The sequence below is a fragment of the Erythrolamprus reginae genome, chromosome Z (genome assembly GCF_031021105.1).
Source record: "Erythrolamprus reginae isolate rEryReg1 chromosome Z, rEryReg1.hap1, whole genome shotgun sequence".
In the NCBI taxonomy this organism is placed as follows: domain Eukaryota; kingdom Metazoa; phylum Chordata; class Lepidosauria; order Squamata; family Dipsadidae; genus Erythrolamprus; species Erythrolamprus reginae.
This window is the reverse complement of record NC_091963.1, coordinates 65,841,776-65,858,417: the sequence shown is the minus strand read 5'-3', so window position 1 is coordinate 65,858,417 and position 16,642 is coordinate 65,841,776. Positions and strand designations below refer to the sequence as shown.

The following is a 16,642-nucleotide window of genomic DNA, read 5'->3' as shown; positions in this document are numbered from 1 at the left end:
TTAAAATATGTAAAATGCTTCACATTATTAGATCCTATCCAAGCAAGGACAGCAACTACCACAAAATACCATTTTTTAAACAGTTTAAATCCTTTCAAAGGAGGGGGAGGAGAATCTGACAGCAGGGGGCCTTTTTAATCCAACTAAGGGCAATGCAGAGAGAGCAAGGAATAGTTACTGTAAACCTGTTGACAAATACACACAGGGAGTTTTTTAAAAAAGCCTCTGGGTTTCAGCAAGAGGTAGCTGGCTTTTTTCACGGTGGGGGGGAGAGGGGGCATACACACACAGACACACACACACAGACACACACACACACACACACACACGACCTCACCGGCTTCCCATTGCTTTTCCCCCCTCTCGGTTGGAGCAAATGGTTGCCTCCTTTGCTTGAGCCAGGGAGAAGGCACGAGCTCCACCCCTCCAACAGCTCCTACAGGGTGCGAGAGGGGACAAAAGCTGGTGCCTCCTCGCTCTGGCTCAAGCAATGGCGCCCTCTTGTGGTGACTTTGTCAATGACCCGAGTATAAGCCGAGGTTGTGTTTTTCAGCTAATTTTTGGGCTGAAAAACTCGGCTTATACTCGAGTATATACGGTATTTAGTTTCTTTCACCATTCTTTACAGGCCTTGATTTTCATTCCCCTTAGTATCTTGGTTCTCTTCTGTACTTTTTCCCATTTATTAACGTTCTTTTTAGACTATGGTATCCAGGATTTAAAGTTGGCTTGAGTAGGATGCAGTAGAATGAGACAATTATTTTTATGGCCTGATTATTCTTTAAATTGTCTTGTCATCTGTTCCTTAAAAGCTTCTTTTATTCTTCACAAAAATATACTCAGTTGTGACATGAGTGGAGGAATCGATAAAGGCAGCCATAATCTTAAATTTTACCTGCAAATTATAATCCTGAAGAATCTTTACTAATGAATCTCTCAGGTTTGGAATCTCCATACTTTCCTTAATACGATGAATTAGGAGAATAGGGTCAACATGAGTACCTATATTGTTTAACAAGCCTGTAATAAAAGCTGTAAAAACACAGAGGATATTTAAGTCAAAATCTTAAGTGTACGTACATTATTCTTAAAAGCAGAGAATGGAAAATAAATGGAAAACTAAAAATGTCTCTATGAAATATCTAATTATCTATAGGACTTTTATTTAAATAAAGATAAGCTATGTTTTCCCCCCACTCTAGGTTTTCTTGTAGATCGAATTCTTTGAATAAATTGAGAGGACAGTCTGAAATACTGTTAATTTTTTTGCTGAAATCTAGGTTTTTTAGACATCTTGGTTTTAATATGGGTCTCCTTTTATTCATATTTTCTCTTTGATTGTAGCAAGAATAATCTTGATAGTTTTACTGTAATCCATTCTCCCGTATTCCATAAGGTCTTTTCATTCTACATCATAAAATCATATCTGTTCTTTGTTCACTGCCTAATTCATATCATTTTTTTCACTGTACTTTGTATTTAAGTTCCTAGACTTCAAACCTGCCAGTGTTTATTTATGTGTTTATTTAGATGTATACATTATTGTCCTTCAATAAGATATATCTCCCTTGTCTCTCTAGAACAGGGGTGTCAAACTCAATTTCTTTGAGGGTCACATCAGGGCTGTGGCCAACTGGGTGGATGTGGCTGACTGGGTAGGTGTGGCCAGCGTGATGCCACTCACTGGGTGTGGTTGACTGGGTGGGTGTGGCCAGATGGATGAGTGTGACCAACTTCATGCCACTCCCCAAACTGCTGGCATGCTTTCTCTTTGCATTGAGTGGACTGGGCCGAAGCTATGTTAGTTTGATGTTTCCTCTTTGCTTTGAGTAGACTGGGCCAAAGCCACACTGGCCCAATGTTTGCTCTTTGATTTGGTAGACTGGGCTGAAGCCACACTGGCCCAATGTCCTGTTTGCATTGGGTACACCAGACTGAAGCAACATGGCCCGGCCTCTTACATTTTCCAAGATGGTCCTGCGGGCCAGATCTAACCACCCTGCAGGTCTTGTGTTTGACACTCCTGCTTTAGAAGTTTTCTTACACCCTATTCCTATTAGTATCTTTTCCTGATACATTTTATTATTGTTTTATATCAAACCTCTGACTATTATTTCTGAAGGCTGTGTCTTTGTCTATGACTTTTGGGCAATTTTTCTAGTCTATGTTTCTCAGAATTATATTTTTCAATTTTACACTATTTCCCCAAATCAGCTTTTGCACTTAAAAAATCTTTCTCTTCTTCTAATATATATTAAAAAGTCCCCCCCCCCACAATCAGAACATCCTACTAATTCCTATTAATGTATTTACATGTAGAGAGAAATTAATTTTCTTTGTAGAATGATTTGCAAATGCCATTACTGACTTTACATTTTGGCAGGAAAAATACTATTAAACATTTCATGAAATTATAACAATTCCAGCAATAAAAGATAACATGTTTGCAGATGTATAAGGAGAAGGCACTTTCTTTTCTTAAGATAGTCTAGTCATACTTAAAGGAATTTTTCTTAAGAAAAAAATGTATTATATTTTAAAAGTTTCTATTAAGGAAGGCAAATTGCCTTTATAAAGATGCTTCTAAGGAAAACCCTAAAGTTCCTAGCAGCTTCCCTAATTTGTTAGACAATTACAAATGTCACACAACTATGGAATAATGTAATCATTTACCTTTTTCAGAGCCATGGTGTTCTTTCAATAATTAAACTGATGTTTATTTACAGTGATTATATTGCAACTCACTTCTTTGTACCAGTTATTCAGGTTGGCATTATTTTAAAATCAATCCAGCTGTACTGTTCTCCTTACCATTAATTAAATTAATTCTCTGTCTCACTGACACAGACATAATAATATGATAAACTGGGCAAAGACTACATTGCTTACGAGGTTTGTCTATTGAATACAAAATAAGGTCTTCCCAAAGTTCAGCATCATCTTGCTCCTTAGCAAACTCTATAGCTTTATCTACATCATTTAGGTCTTCCATGATCATTTTCAAGGCACTCTGACTATTGCCCATTCGACCTGGAAAAAAATGCAAAAAAACCCAACAACACCATTAAAAACAACAGCAAAGCATCAGTTAATTCTATGAGCAGAACCCCACTTCCCTTCTGGTTTTATTGTCTTCAAAAGTACCATCTCTAACCTAATGGTATGTATGAATGAATGAATGAATGAATGAATGAATGAATGAATGAATGGAGCACAATCATTGCACCATCTTTCCAAATTGGGGGAAGCTTTTAAAAAAAATCCATGATTTTTTCCCCTTTTTAGGAAAGAACATCTATTTAAACAAAACCAATATATTCAATTTCCAAAAAAATCAATAGTCTCAGAGTACATTCAAATACTTTTTGTGGAATTCAGTTACATACTAAATTATATGCAGCAATACAGGTTAAAAACAGTATAGAGTGTAGGCAGGATAAAAACATTGCCTTCAGATTCCTGCAAAATAGCAACAATGCAGCTTCTTACCATTTTCAGTTGGAGAACTTGATTTAAGAACTAAAATTCTTAATTCTAACATTAGTTAACATGAATTAAGTAATAAATTTTAAACAAACTCTGCAGGCAAAAAACCCTCAGAATTTTAGAAGGAAATGTACTAGGAACCTCTTGTTAAAAGCAACATCCATGATCATATCAGAACAGCCAGAATATGCAAAAAGCCATCTGAGGTAGTCATAACAATCTGGATCATTCATCAGCAATGTTTCACATTCATTAGCTACTGGTTACACATGTTTATTTTTACTGCTTTAAAAAGTATTTCCCCTTCCCTCTCCCAACTCCCTGCCCCCTCATTCTGAAGTTCCTAACTTGAGGATAATTTTATACAGTGCTGATAAAAAGTCTTTATGTTCCTGTTAAAATGCCAAGTATTTGAGGTGTAAAATTCAGATTTATTTTCTACATTTTTTAACATATAAGTTGTACTATTCAATTGAAAAATAAACTGAAATCTTTCAGTGCAGAAAATAACTGTAAGAAAAGTACACGGTTGTATACATGGTTGTATAAGTGTATATACTCTTATAAATAGGGATGTGGCTATGTTCAGAAGAACCGTTGTACATACCTGAACGGTCTTCTCGATGCACTGGAAGGAGAGTCCAACATGGGTAATTCACCAATCTTATTGGTAGAGACTGAGTTAATTTAAATATTTAAATATGAGGTAGTCACCGCCCCTTAGCAGCCCCCAATACCTCAGTTTTAAAAACGAAGCCAGTTTAAGGATAACCTGTTTATTGAACAATAACCATATAACCTCATAACTGTTTAACTTGTATCCCAAACTCCGGCGACCTGGCGAAACAACCATGCCGGGTGGGTTTGGACTCTCCTTCCAGTGCATCGAGAAGACCGTTCAGGTATGTACAACGGTTCTTCTCCACTGCATCTGGTAGGAGAGTCCAACATGGGATATGCCAAAGATTACTGCCCATGGGAGGGAAAAGGCTGAGCTACGGTCGCAGGAGTTGAACACACTTGCTGCAAAACCCGTCTCCCAAACGCAGCTTCCGCCGAAGCTATTGTGTCCAGTTTGTAATGGCGTATAAAGGTGGTAGGAGATGCCCACGTAGCCGCCCTGCAAATGTCCTCTATGGACGCCTGAGTCCTCCAAGCCACCGAAGTGGCTGCACTTCTAGTGGAATGCGCTGTTACCCCGGTTGGTGGTACTTGAGACCGAGCTTTGTAAGCTTCCTCAATACAATCCCTCAGCCAGCGACTGATGGACCTAGCTGATACTGCCAGACCCATTGACCGCTGACCAAAGGACACAAACAGCCGCTCAGATTTCCTGAAATGTCCAGTCCGTCTGATGTAGATTTTCAAGGCCCTCCGAACATCTACCTTGTGCCATCTCAGCTCGAGAGGGTGCTGTCCATGTGTGCAAAAGTCTGGCAACACTAACTCTTGAGCCCTGTGGAACCCCGAGTTAACCTTGGGAATAAATGTAGGGTTTAACCTCAACACCACCCGATCAGGGTGGAATACACACAAATCTGCACGGGTAGATACGGCCGACAGCTCCGATACTCGGCGTGCCGACGTAATTGCCACTAAAAAGGCAGTCTTTAAGGAGAGCAATCGTACTGGAATCGTCCTCATCGACTCGAAAGGAGGGGCTGTCAACGCCTTGAGTACCAGGGAAAGGTCCCACGTCGGGAACCTGTGTACTGGAGGCGCGTGGGTGTTAATCGCGCCCTTAATAAAATCCCTAATCCAAGGATCTTGCGCCAGGGAGCGAGCGTGGGGTACTCGGATGATGGTCGCCAGAGCAGCTAAATGCCTTTTCAATGTATTTGGGGCTAACCCTTTCTCTACCCCTGACTGTAGGAATCGTAAGATTGACACAACCGAAGCCTCCCCCGGATTAAGGTGGTGGTTCGAACAAAACCTACAGAAGGCCGCCCACGTGGCCTGGTAGAGTCTTACCGTTGATGGGCGACGTGCTGCCTGTATGGTGGATATAACCTCGTCTGGCAAGGCTTGCTGTCTCAGACCCGCCCTTTCAAGTGCCAGGCGGTCAGTTTGAACCACTGAGGTTCCGGATGGCAAACTGACCCCTGAACTAACACTACCTCGGGATCTGGAATCCTCCACGGGGGAGACACCGACAGGGCTACTAGGTCTGCAAACCAAGGCCGTCTCAGCCAATAGGGAGCTACCATTATTATCTCCGCCCCCTCCCGAATTGTCTTGTCTAATATCCTTTGAATGAGACACGTCGGGGGGAAGGCATACAGTAACCCCTGGGGCCATGGTGACCATAGGGCATTGACCCTTTCTGCCCCTGGCGTCGGAAACCGGGAGAAAAACCTCTGCAATTGGGCGTTTGCTGGGGTTGTGAAGAGGTCCACCAATGGAAGACCAAATCGTAGCACTATCTGCTTGAAGAGTGCCGGGTCCAGTTGCCACTCCGAAGGATCCAGAGTGGACCTGCTCAGCCAGTCCGCCTGCACATTGCTGGTCCCGGCAATATGCTCCGCTGTCAGAGAGGCCAGATGAGACTCGGCCCAATCGAAGAGATCCGTGGCTTGAACCATGAGACGATGAGATCTCGTACCTCCTTGATGGTTCAGGTGGGCTTTTGTGGCCACGTTGTCCGTCAAAACCAGGACATGTCTGTCCTGAACCCAGGGAGCGAAGGCCTGAAGGGCTAAGAAAACCGCTCTGAGTTCGAGAACGTTGATATTGACCTGGGTTAAGTCCTCCTGAGACCACAAGCCCTGAGCTATATGAGGACCCATATGGGCGCCCCAGCCCGACAAGCTCGCGTCTGTTGTGATGATCACACGCTCGTGACTGTGAAGAGGAGAACCCTGGATCAACGCTGGGGACAACCACCATGCCAGCGACTGTTTGACTGAAGCCGGGAGTCTCACCTTCCGGTGCGAGTGACTCACCTTGTCCCTCTGGGCCGGAAGGAGGAACCATTGGAGGCCCCTCATGTGATGACGAGCCCATGGCACAATCCCTATGGATGAGACCATAGTGCCTAGTATCTTGGACAACGTTGCCAACGGTGTCTGCCTTTGTCGGCGAAGACTGGTTATCAATCTCCGGATATTGAGTATCCTCTCTGGTGTTAAGGAAACTGTGTCCTTTGCGGTGTCTATGATGGAGCCCAGATGTTGGATTGATGTGGTGGGATGAAGATGGCTCTTCTCCACGTTGACCGTGTACCCATGCCTCTCCAGAGTTTCCCGTGTGAGCGCCAGATGGTGTTGCGCTTGGCCCATAGACTTGGACATAACGATTATGTCATCCAAGTACGCCATAACCCTTATGGACTGGGCCCTTAGATGTGCTGTCAGAATGTCCATCAGCTTCGTAAATGTACGGGGTGCCGAAGACAGGCCGAACGGCATGGCACGGTACTGGTAGTGGACCCCATTGAGACAAAACCTGAGGTAGCGACGATGTGCTGGCCAAACCGGAACATGCAGGTAAGCCTCTTTGAGGTCAATAGAGGTGAGGAAATCGTTGTGGCGAACAGAGGCCAAGATTGATTGCAGGGAGTGCATGCGAAATCTGCGATACCGAATGAAGGTATTCAGGAGTTTCAGGTTTAGAATCATCCTGAACCCCCCCGATGACTTCGGCACCAGAAACACAATGGAATAAAATCCCGTGCCCTTGGCATGCTCGGGCACCTTCTCTATCGTTTGTATGTTGAGAAGGTAAATTATCTCCCGTTGTAGATGACACCTTTTGAGTGGGTCTCGTGTTAGCGGACAAGTGACAAACCGGTTCGGCGGGGGCTGCAAGAACTCCAGGCGCAGTCCTCGTGATATTGTGGCTATAGCCCATTTGTCGGAGGAGGTAACCCTCCAGGAGGCACTGAAGCGTTGAAGTCTGCCTCCTATGGGCTGTAATGAAGCCAAGTCATTTTGTGCGCCTGAAGCCCCTTTGGTTCCCTCTGAAAGGACGCCGGGACTGCTGGTATCCTCTGGTCCTATCCTGAAAGGCTGCACGGTCCCCTCTAAAGGTGGGTTGGCCATACTGATTTTGAGCGTATGACCTGTTGTTCTGTCCAGCCGAGGAAGAGGGGTCCCAACGAAATGGCTGACGGCGAGCGTAGGGATTGGGCCTGCGCTCTTGGCGCCGGTATGCTCTGGGAAGGGTCTTCCGTTTGTCCTTATCCTCAATGAGGACAGGGTCCAAGGCTTCTCCAAAGAGCTTTTCCCCTTGGTATGGAGATGATGCCAGGTTCCACTTGGACTTCAGGTCCGCTGGCCAGCTCCTCAGCCAAAGGAGGCGTCTGGATGCAAGTGACGCCGCCATCCCTCTAGCTGAAAATTTTGCGGCATGTAGGGTAGCATCCGCAGAGAACTCTGCAGCCGCCAATAATTTACTGAGGTCCTGACGTAAGCGACCTTCTTCTGGACCTAGGCGGGCTTGTACCTCTTGCAGCCACATGATAGAGGCCCGATTGAAAAACGAGGCTGCGGTCGCTGCCCTAAACGCCCAGCTTGCCATTTGATGGGATTTCCTTAATAAAATTTCCGCCTTTCTATCCTCTGGTTTCAGGCTATCGCCGGTTTCAGATGGTACCAAGGCCTTAGAGATCAAAGTCATTACCGGCTGGTCTATGGGCGGAAATTCCAGCAGCTTTTCCATGTCATCATCCAAGGTATAAAACTTCCTCTCGATGACCGAAGGGCCTTGTGCTGCTGCGGGCTGCTGCCATGGGCGCTTAATGCTTTGGCGGAATATCTCCGAGGATGGCACATGATCAGTCTCGGGTTGGGGCTCCTTGAACAGTACTGCCGATGGCTTAGGGTCATCTGAGGCCTCAGTAGGCTTGGTTGGACCCGGTAAGTCTGCCACCTGCTTAGCTTTATGCAACAGTATCTTGAAAAGGGGAGCCTTAAAGAGCCCAGCTGTCACAGGAGGATCAGGAGTTGTCTCATCATCCGAAAAGTCATATTCTTTTTCGGTGTCCTCTAGGGGTGACAGCTCCTCCATCCAGGACCCCATACCCGAGGGGGGCGGTGCAGCCCATAGGTTCCTGGGCTGTGCTGAGCGGGGGTGTTGGACACTCTGTTGCACCCCCGCTGCCATCCCTTGTGAGTAAACATCAGAGATGAGTCCCTGTAGGGCAGGGGACATCTGCTGCCAGGTGTCTGGTTGCACACGCAGCCCAGCCGCAGTGGGTGTAAAGGTGGCAGATGGGGCACTCCTCAATGAGTGGCTGGCAGACCCTGGTCTTAGTTGCTGAGGGCCAGAAGGAGGAACCACCTGAGGCATAAATGGGTGCTGCCTCTCTGGAGACCAATCTCTCTCTGATAAAGTTTCTGAGGGTCTCAAAACAGATTGGGCTGGTGGATCCCTGGCCTGCAATAAGGGAGAGGCGGTTCTTGGAGTTAAGAGGGCTGCCTCCAGCCTCTGCTCCAACGCTTTAATGCGCCTCTCAGCCTCCTTGATAGAAGAAGAGGCTGGAGCCTTAGATTTATCTTTTGACTTCCCCTTGCCTTTATCCTGAGGCAACCCAGTGGGGGAAGAAGTCTTCTCTAAGGTCTTATCCTCCATTACTCACAGTTGACAGTTGTTAATTGACAGCAAGCCGAAAAGACACGTTGACAGACACGACTGTCAATGGCCAAATGACAGCCAAAATGGCGTGCAGGCACTTCAAAGGTTAATTCTGCCCTGCAACAGTTGGTCGCACCCAGTGATTGGGCGGAGAGCAACCAGTCTCCCGCCCAAACATGACAGGCGCGGGAATCAGTCGCCCGCAAAATGGCGTTCCCACTCATTTTCCTCGCCTTCAGCACTTCCTGGTAAGGGGCCATGCCCCCCCCCCACGCTCGTATAGTAAAGCCGACGAGCTAGCCGATCCCAGCGGCTTCTCCGGCTCGGCGAGCGGCTTGCGGCGGCGGCGGCGGCTGTCAAACAAGAGCCGCCGAACAGCTGAGAGGCGCTGGCTCGGCGCCAAGCCCCAACCACCTTCAGTTCTCGCCGGAACTTCGCTTTCCAAGCTTCCCAGTGAGGGGGACGGACCCCCTCACCTTCAGCTGGCAGCCGGGTATGGCCACTGAGGCCGGGGACCCTGGGCTGAGGTGCTCCTCGGTAAGCATAGTACCCTCTGAGGGAAGGGAAGCTCGAGGAGAGATACGGTGGGGGTGATTCTGCCCGCGGAGGGCAGAGGCCCCTAGAAATTCCTTTCACGATTCACAGCACCTGTAAATAGAAAGGGAAGAAAAACAGAATTTTTAAAAATAATTTATTATCATTATTATTATTAATATTATTATTAATATCAATATTATTATTATTAACATTATTTTAATTATGATACTTCACAGAGAAGAAAACTCTACAGTCTCTACACTAAGACTGAGTTTTTAAAACTGAGGTATTGGGGGCTGCTAAGGGGCGGTGACTACCTCATATTTAAATATTTAAATTAACTCAGTCTCTACCAATAAGATTGGTGAATTACCCATGTTGGACTCTCCTTCCAGATGCAGTGGAGAATTAACCAGTCACATTCAAACTGATGTTAAACAAGCCAGTACACAGCTGCCTTTAATTAACATATTTATATTTATTTATTTAATTATTTAGTATTAGAGTTGAAAGGGACCTTGCAGGTCATCAAGTCCAACCCCTTGCTCAAGCAGGAAACCCTACACCACCCCAACTCCAATTGGCAGTCCAATTTTCTTTTGAATATGTGAAGTGATGGGGCAATCACAACCTCCGCTGGCAGGCTGTTCCACTGGTTAATTGGTCTCATCGTCAGAAAGTTCTTTCTTATTTCCAGGTTGAATCTCTCCTTGGTCAGTTTCCATCTGTTGCTCCTGGTCTGGCCCTCTGGTGCCCTGGAAAATAGTGTGACCCCCTCCTCTCTGTGGCAACCCCTCAAATATCTGTATACTGCTATCATTCCCCTCTGACCCTCCTTTTTGCTAAACTATCCATGCCCAGTTCCAGCAACCTCTCTTCGTATGTCTTAGTTTCCAGTCCCTTTGTCATTTTAGTTGCTTTTTTTCTGTACTTTATCTAGAGTTTTTACCATGGGATGTCCTTTTTGCCATGGGATGACCAAAATTGAATGCAGTACTCTAGGTGTGGTCTGACTAGGGCATTATAAAGTGGTATTAATACATTCTTAGTCTTGGGGTTTCCCCCTGTTGATGCAGTTTAAGATTGTGTTGGCTTTTTAAACCACCGCTGCACATTGCTGGCTCATGTTTAGTTGGTTATCCACCAAAATTCCAAGATCTTTCTCACAGTCGCTGCTATTAAGTGTGGTTTCTCCCAATTTGTATGCGTGTCTTAGGTTTTTCTTATCTACGTGTAAGATTTTGCTTTTTTCAACATTAAATTTCATTTTGTTAGTTTCAGCCCACAGTACTAATCTATCCAGATCTTTCTGTATTTTGAGCCTATCCTCTGGGGTATTGGCTATCCCTGCCAGCTTGGAGTCATCTGCAAATTTGATTAGTTCCCCCTCTATTCCCTCATCTAGGTTGTTGATGAATATGTTGAAGAGCATTGGGCTCAGGATTGAACCCTGAGGTATCCCACTGCCTACCTCCTCCCATATGAATTTGGAAGCTGTTGAAGACTACTTGTAGGATGCAGTTCATCAGCTAGCTATTAATCCATCTACATGTGTTGTAGTCTATCTAATTTTTTCCAATTTGTAGAGTAGCAGGATGTGGTGCCCCAAATAGCATCTGAGAAATAAATCAAGCTCCAGTGCAATTCCTTCACTCAAGGTTCAATTTACTAACAGAGTCATGTTGGGCACGCCATCTCCATTCCAATACTAACGTTTTCCCAGTTCCCACCCATGTTAAGGTTTATCCCCACACCCACAAGTCCATCACGAGACCCAGTCCGGGGCAGGGATTACACCAACTTTGTCTTTTCTTCAGTTGATGCAGAACAAAAGATGACCTTATCTCGAAGAAAGAAATTTGTTATGTCTAATAACTTTTCCTCTTATGCTCTACCCCTCCCAAGGTCCCTAATGCTAAACTACTGTGGCAGGCCAAAACCTCTGAATCCACACGATGGCTTCAGCCTGACAGGCGCCCCCCCCCACCGCGCAAGGACCACCTCCTGTAACATATAATAAAACATATAGGCGTTAGTATCATTCTTAAAGCCTTCCCCTCCTGGGGGACTCTGGTTTGGTTGGGTAATTTTCGTGAAACTGCTTAATTAATCTATCAGTTTTGACATCCCGACTCTTATCCCAAGTAGCTTCCACAGAAGATACCCCTTCCAATGAATCAGGTACTGCAATTTACCTCGAAATATATGGGAATCCAAAAAATTTTTCACTTCATAGTGGGTCTCCCCCTGTATCACTACAGGGGTCGGGGCGACTGTGCACGTGGCCTGATGTTGGACCCAATCACTGGCTTAAGCAGGCTGCAGTAAAATACAGGGTGGATCCTCCCTAGGATTCTAGGCAATGCAAGTTGCACTGTGACTGGGTTGATTACTTTCACAATTGGGAAAAGGCCCAGGAATTTGGGCCCCCGCTTTTTGCTAGGCAGCTTTAGCTGAATATATTTGGTTGACAGGAAAACTTTATCTCTCTCTCTAAAAGGGGGTTGGAGAGATTTGTGCTTGTCTGCTTGATTGGCTTGTGCTGCTTCTGCCAGCGCCTTTTGGTGTCCTCCCATCCTCTCTTTAAAGTCTCCATCCACTCCACCAACGTGATGGACGAGGGAGGTTCTGCAGGTAGTTCCGGCATGCAAACGAAATCTTGTCCACTGGTGACCTGAAAAGGAGTTAATCCTGTGCTGCTGTGCATGGTGTTGTTGTGCGCTGCCTCTGCGAAAGGCAGCCCAATTGGTTTGTTGGTAACACACATAACATCTGAGGTATTGTTCCACTAAGGCATTAGCCTTCTCTGCTGCTCCATTTGTAGAAGAGTGGAATGCAGAACTAAGTCCTTGGGTGGAACCAATGGTGCAGACGAATTCTCTCCAGAATCTGACAGTGAATTGGACCCCCAATCTGATATGATTCTATGGGGGACTCTATGCAACTTGTAAATGTGTTTTAGGATAAACCTAGCCAGATGTCTGGCTGTGGGTAGCGATAAAATGAGCTTGTTTGGAAAATAAATCAATGACAGTCCAAATAACAGTGTTACCATTGCTCTCGGGGAGTTCCACGGTGAAATCCATCGCTATTTCTTCCCAGGGTCTGCTAGAATTGGCAAGTTGCTGCAGCAACCCTGGAGGTTTTCCAGGTCTATGTTTCCGGGTGGCACAACTTCTCACCCAATCTTCGACTTCTGCTCGCATTCTAGGCCACCAGAACTGCCTCCGCACTAGGTGCAATGTTTTCAGGAACCCGAAGTGACTCCCTAGTCTGGAGTCATGATTCCGTTGGAGAATCTCTAATCGCATGCTGCCAGGCACATATAATTTGGTGCTCTTCAAAGCTAGACCTTCCCTCAGTGTTAAAATGTCCTTGTGGTTGTTGAACCACTGGTCAGTTGGCAAGGCAGACTTCAATTTGTTCTCCCACTTTTTTTCTCTTGGTAAGGGTTGTCTCCTAGTCTGGCATCAGGTGTGGACTGGTGCAACTTTCTCTGTACTTTCCAAAGGTAGTGGAAAATATGGAACGATCGGATGGATTTCTTACTCTCTCTGGCTGTTGTTGTTGTTAGTATTATTAGTATTAATATTATTATTAATTAGATTTGTATGCCGCCCCTCTCCGTAGACTCGGGGCGGCTCATAGCAATAATAAAAACAATGTACAATAACAAATCTAATATTTAAAAATATCTAAAAAACCCTTATTTAAAAACAAGACATACACACAAACATATCATACATAAATTATAAAGGCCTGGGGAAGATGTCTCAATTCCCCCATGCCTGACGGCAGAGGTGAGTTTTAAGGAGTTTACAAAAGGCAAGGAGGGTGGGGGCAATCCTAATCTCCTGGGAGAGCTGGTTTCAGAGGGTCAGGGCCGCCACAGAGAAGGCTCTTCCCTTGGATCCTGCCAGATGACATTATTTAGTCGATGGGACCCGGAGAAGGCCAACTCTGTGGGACCTAACTGGTTGCTGGGATTTGTGCAGCAGAAGGCGGTCCTGGAGATATTCTGGTTCGATGCCATAAAGGGATTTATAGGTCATAACCAACACTTTGAATTGTGACCAGAAACTTATCGGCAACCAATGCAGACTGCGGAGTGTTGGTGTAAGATGGGCATACCTAGAGAAGCCCATGATTGCTCTCGCAGCTGCATTCTGCACGATCTGTTATACTGTTATACTGGGGTTTACATGTTAATGAGTCAGCAAGAAGATTCTTTTTGGCTGGAATATGCTTCAGTGTGAAGTTGAATCATTTAAAGTATTTGGCCCATCGTACTTGCTTAGGAGAAAGTTTCCGAGGGGTTTTTAATGCCTCGAAGTTCTTATGATCAGTCCAAACCTCTAAAAGAATTGTCCCCCTTTCTAGGAAATGCCTCCATGTCTCTAATGCCACACATATAGCAAAAGCTTCCTTCTCCCATATGGCCCACCTTCTTTTGGTGGGGGTCAGCTTTTTGGAAAAATATGCTCATGGTAACAACTTGCCCTTCACATTCTCTTGTAACAACACAGACGCTATTGCCACATCACTGGCGTCTGATGGAATCACAAACTTTTGCCCTGGGTCAGGGTGTTGCAGGATTGGCTCCTTGGCAAAAAGTCTTTTGAGCCTTTCGAAAGCCTTCTGGCATTCCATTGTCTACCTAATAGGCTGAGAAGGTTTGGCTTAGTAGGAGTAGACCTAGTCTTTAATAGTTCAGTTAGGGGCAAGGCAACTTCAGTGAAAGATGGAATGAACTGTCGGTAGAAGTTTGCAAATCCTAAGAAACTCTGCAATTGTTAGCATGTGCGGGGAGCTTGCCAATCAAGTACAGCCTTCACCTTGGCTGGGTCCATCTCTATGCCTCGATTTGAGATGTGGTATCCCAAATAGTCTACTGATGTTTTGTGAAATTCGCTCATTCGCTGATGTTTTGTGAAATTCGTACTGAGCTGCAGTGCCACCACCTTCTCAACAACCTTATCCAAAAAAGAGAGGTTGGAGACTGGCCTATAGTTCTTCAATTTGGCTGGATCCAGGGACAGTTTTTTGAGGATGGGTCACACAAGCACCTCCTTCAAAGACTGCAGGAACAGCCTCTCACTCAAGGAAGCGTTAATCAATGCCTGGATCCAGCCGTGTGTCAACTCCCAACTGGCCGAAACCAGCCAGGAGGGGCACGGGTCCAGTAAGCAGGTGGAGGAACTTACAGCTTCCATAGCCTTGTCCACTTCCTCAGGGGTTACCAGGTCAAGCTCTTCCCAAATAACGGAACTAAGATCTGACCCTTGTTAGTCTCTGCTAAGAATTTTTCCCAAACTCTGTCTTTGTAGGGGGTTTTTTCATTCTCTACTTGCTCTGAATGTTTCTTTCCAGCCCTGACTAGGTGCTAATGATGTTCCCAACTCTTACAGGCTTTCAAGCGCTTTTACTGTTACTCTCTGTGAAAAATGTTTTCCAAGCCCTAAGTCTTTGCAGGTTTTTCAATTGCTCTACTTGCTCCGAATGTTTCTTTCCAGGTGTTAATGATGTTTCCACCTCTTACTGGCTTGCAAACCCGTTCATTATTACCCTCTCAGAATAAGGTTCCTTTTTAAAGCCCTAACCAAGGGATAAAATAATGTGCTAAGGACACTAGCCAGATGAATATCTGGTAAGCAGATTCATTTTCTTCCCCAAAACTAAGATGCGTCTAAGGAGGTTCCGCCCCAGATGCCTGATGAATCCAGAAGGCTTTCAAAGGGCACTTGGGGTTTTGCCGGATTCACTTGTACACAGTTCGGCAGAGTCACTTGCTGCAGCCTGGAATAGGGCTGCGATGGAGGCTTTAGACTGAATTGCGCCTTTGCGACCTCTCTCTGGCAACAGACCCTGGAGGTCCCCTTGGTTCACTGAGGAGCTCTGGGGAATGAAATGCCAGAAGAGATGTCTAGAGAAGTGTTGGAGGAAAACCAGATCCAAATCTGACCGAACACTTGTAAAAGCTCATATTAAGATTTACAAAGTGGTGATCAGGTCGACAAAATGTGCATAAAATGTCGGCCTGATTGTGTCTGCGGAATCCTGCCCAGCCCCCCCTGTTCAGGGTGACTCGCTCCCTTCTTAATCAGGGAGGAGTTGGGAAGCCCTTGCAGGGTAGTGCCGAGGCTTTTAATCACTTTTTCTCAGATAAAATCGCTCAGATCGGGACTGACCTCGACTCCAATTGGAGTGCAGAGTTGGCTGACAACGAGTCAGTTGAGGTGACGGGCTCGTCTTAGTCCACCTGCTGTTTGGAGCAATTTGACCTGGTGACAGCTTATGAAGTGTACAAGGCCATTGGAGCTGTGAGTTCTGCCACCTGTTTGCTGGACCCATGTCCCTCCTGGCTAGTCTCAGCCGGCAGGAAGGTGACATGGAGCTGGGTCCAGGAGATTATCAATGCTTCTCTGAGGGAGGGGTCCTTTCCAGCTCCATACAAGGAGGCACTTGTGCGCCCCCTCCTCAAGGAGCCTTCCCTGGACCCGGCCGTATTTAACAACTATTGTCCTGTCTCCAACCTCCTGTTTATGGGGAAGGTTGTTGAGAAGGTAGTGTCGCTCCAGTGGTCCTTGGAAGAAGCCGATTATCTAGGACCTCAGCAGTTAGGATTCAGACCAGGCTACAGCATGGAAACTGCTTTGGTCGCAATGATGAATGATTTCTGGCAGGCCTGGGACAGGGGTTTATCCTCTGTCCTGGTGTTTTGTGACCTCTCAGTGGCTTTCGATACCATCGATCATTGTATCCTTCTATGCCGACTGGAGGGGTTGGGAGTGGGAGGCACCGTTCTACAGTGGTTATCCTCCTACCTCTCTGGTCAGTCGCAGTCAGTGTTAGCAGGGGGCAGAGGTCAACTCCTAGGTCCCTACCTTATGGGGTTCCTCAGGGGTCAGTCCCCTCCCCTCTGCTGTTTAATATCTACATGAAACCGTTGGGTGAGATCATCCAAGGGCATGGGGTGAGTTACCATCAGTACGCTGATGATACTCAGCTGTACTTCTCCACCCCATGTCCACTCAGAGAAGCAGTG

The 16,642-nt window shown here is 45.9% G+C and overlaps 1 protein-coding gene across 4 annotated transcripts in view; it reads right to left on the bottom strand.

The window, feature by feature from the left end:
• VPS41 (VPS41 subunit of HOPS complex) overlaps nt 1-16,642 on the bottom strand; it is a 496,439-nt gene that overhangs the window by 29,714 nt on the left and 450,083 nt on the right. For all 4 annotated transcript variants that reach the window (XM_070726287.1, XM_070726291.1, XM_070726289.1 and 1 more), the window contains 2 exons: nt 2,890-3,030; nt 896-1,032 (listed from right to left, as the gene is read on the bottom strand). In XM_070726287.1, the coding sequence (XP_070582388.1) occupies nt 896-1,032; nt 2,890-3,030 (278 nt within the window). The remainder of the gene's footprint in view (nt 1-895; nt 1,033-2,889; nt 3,031-16,642) is intronic.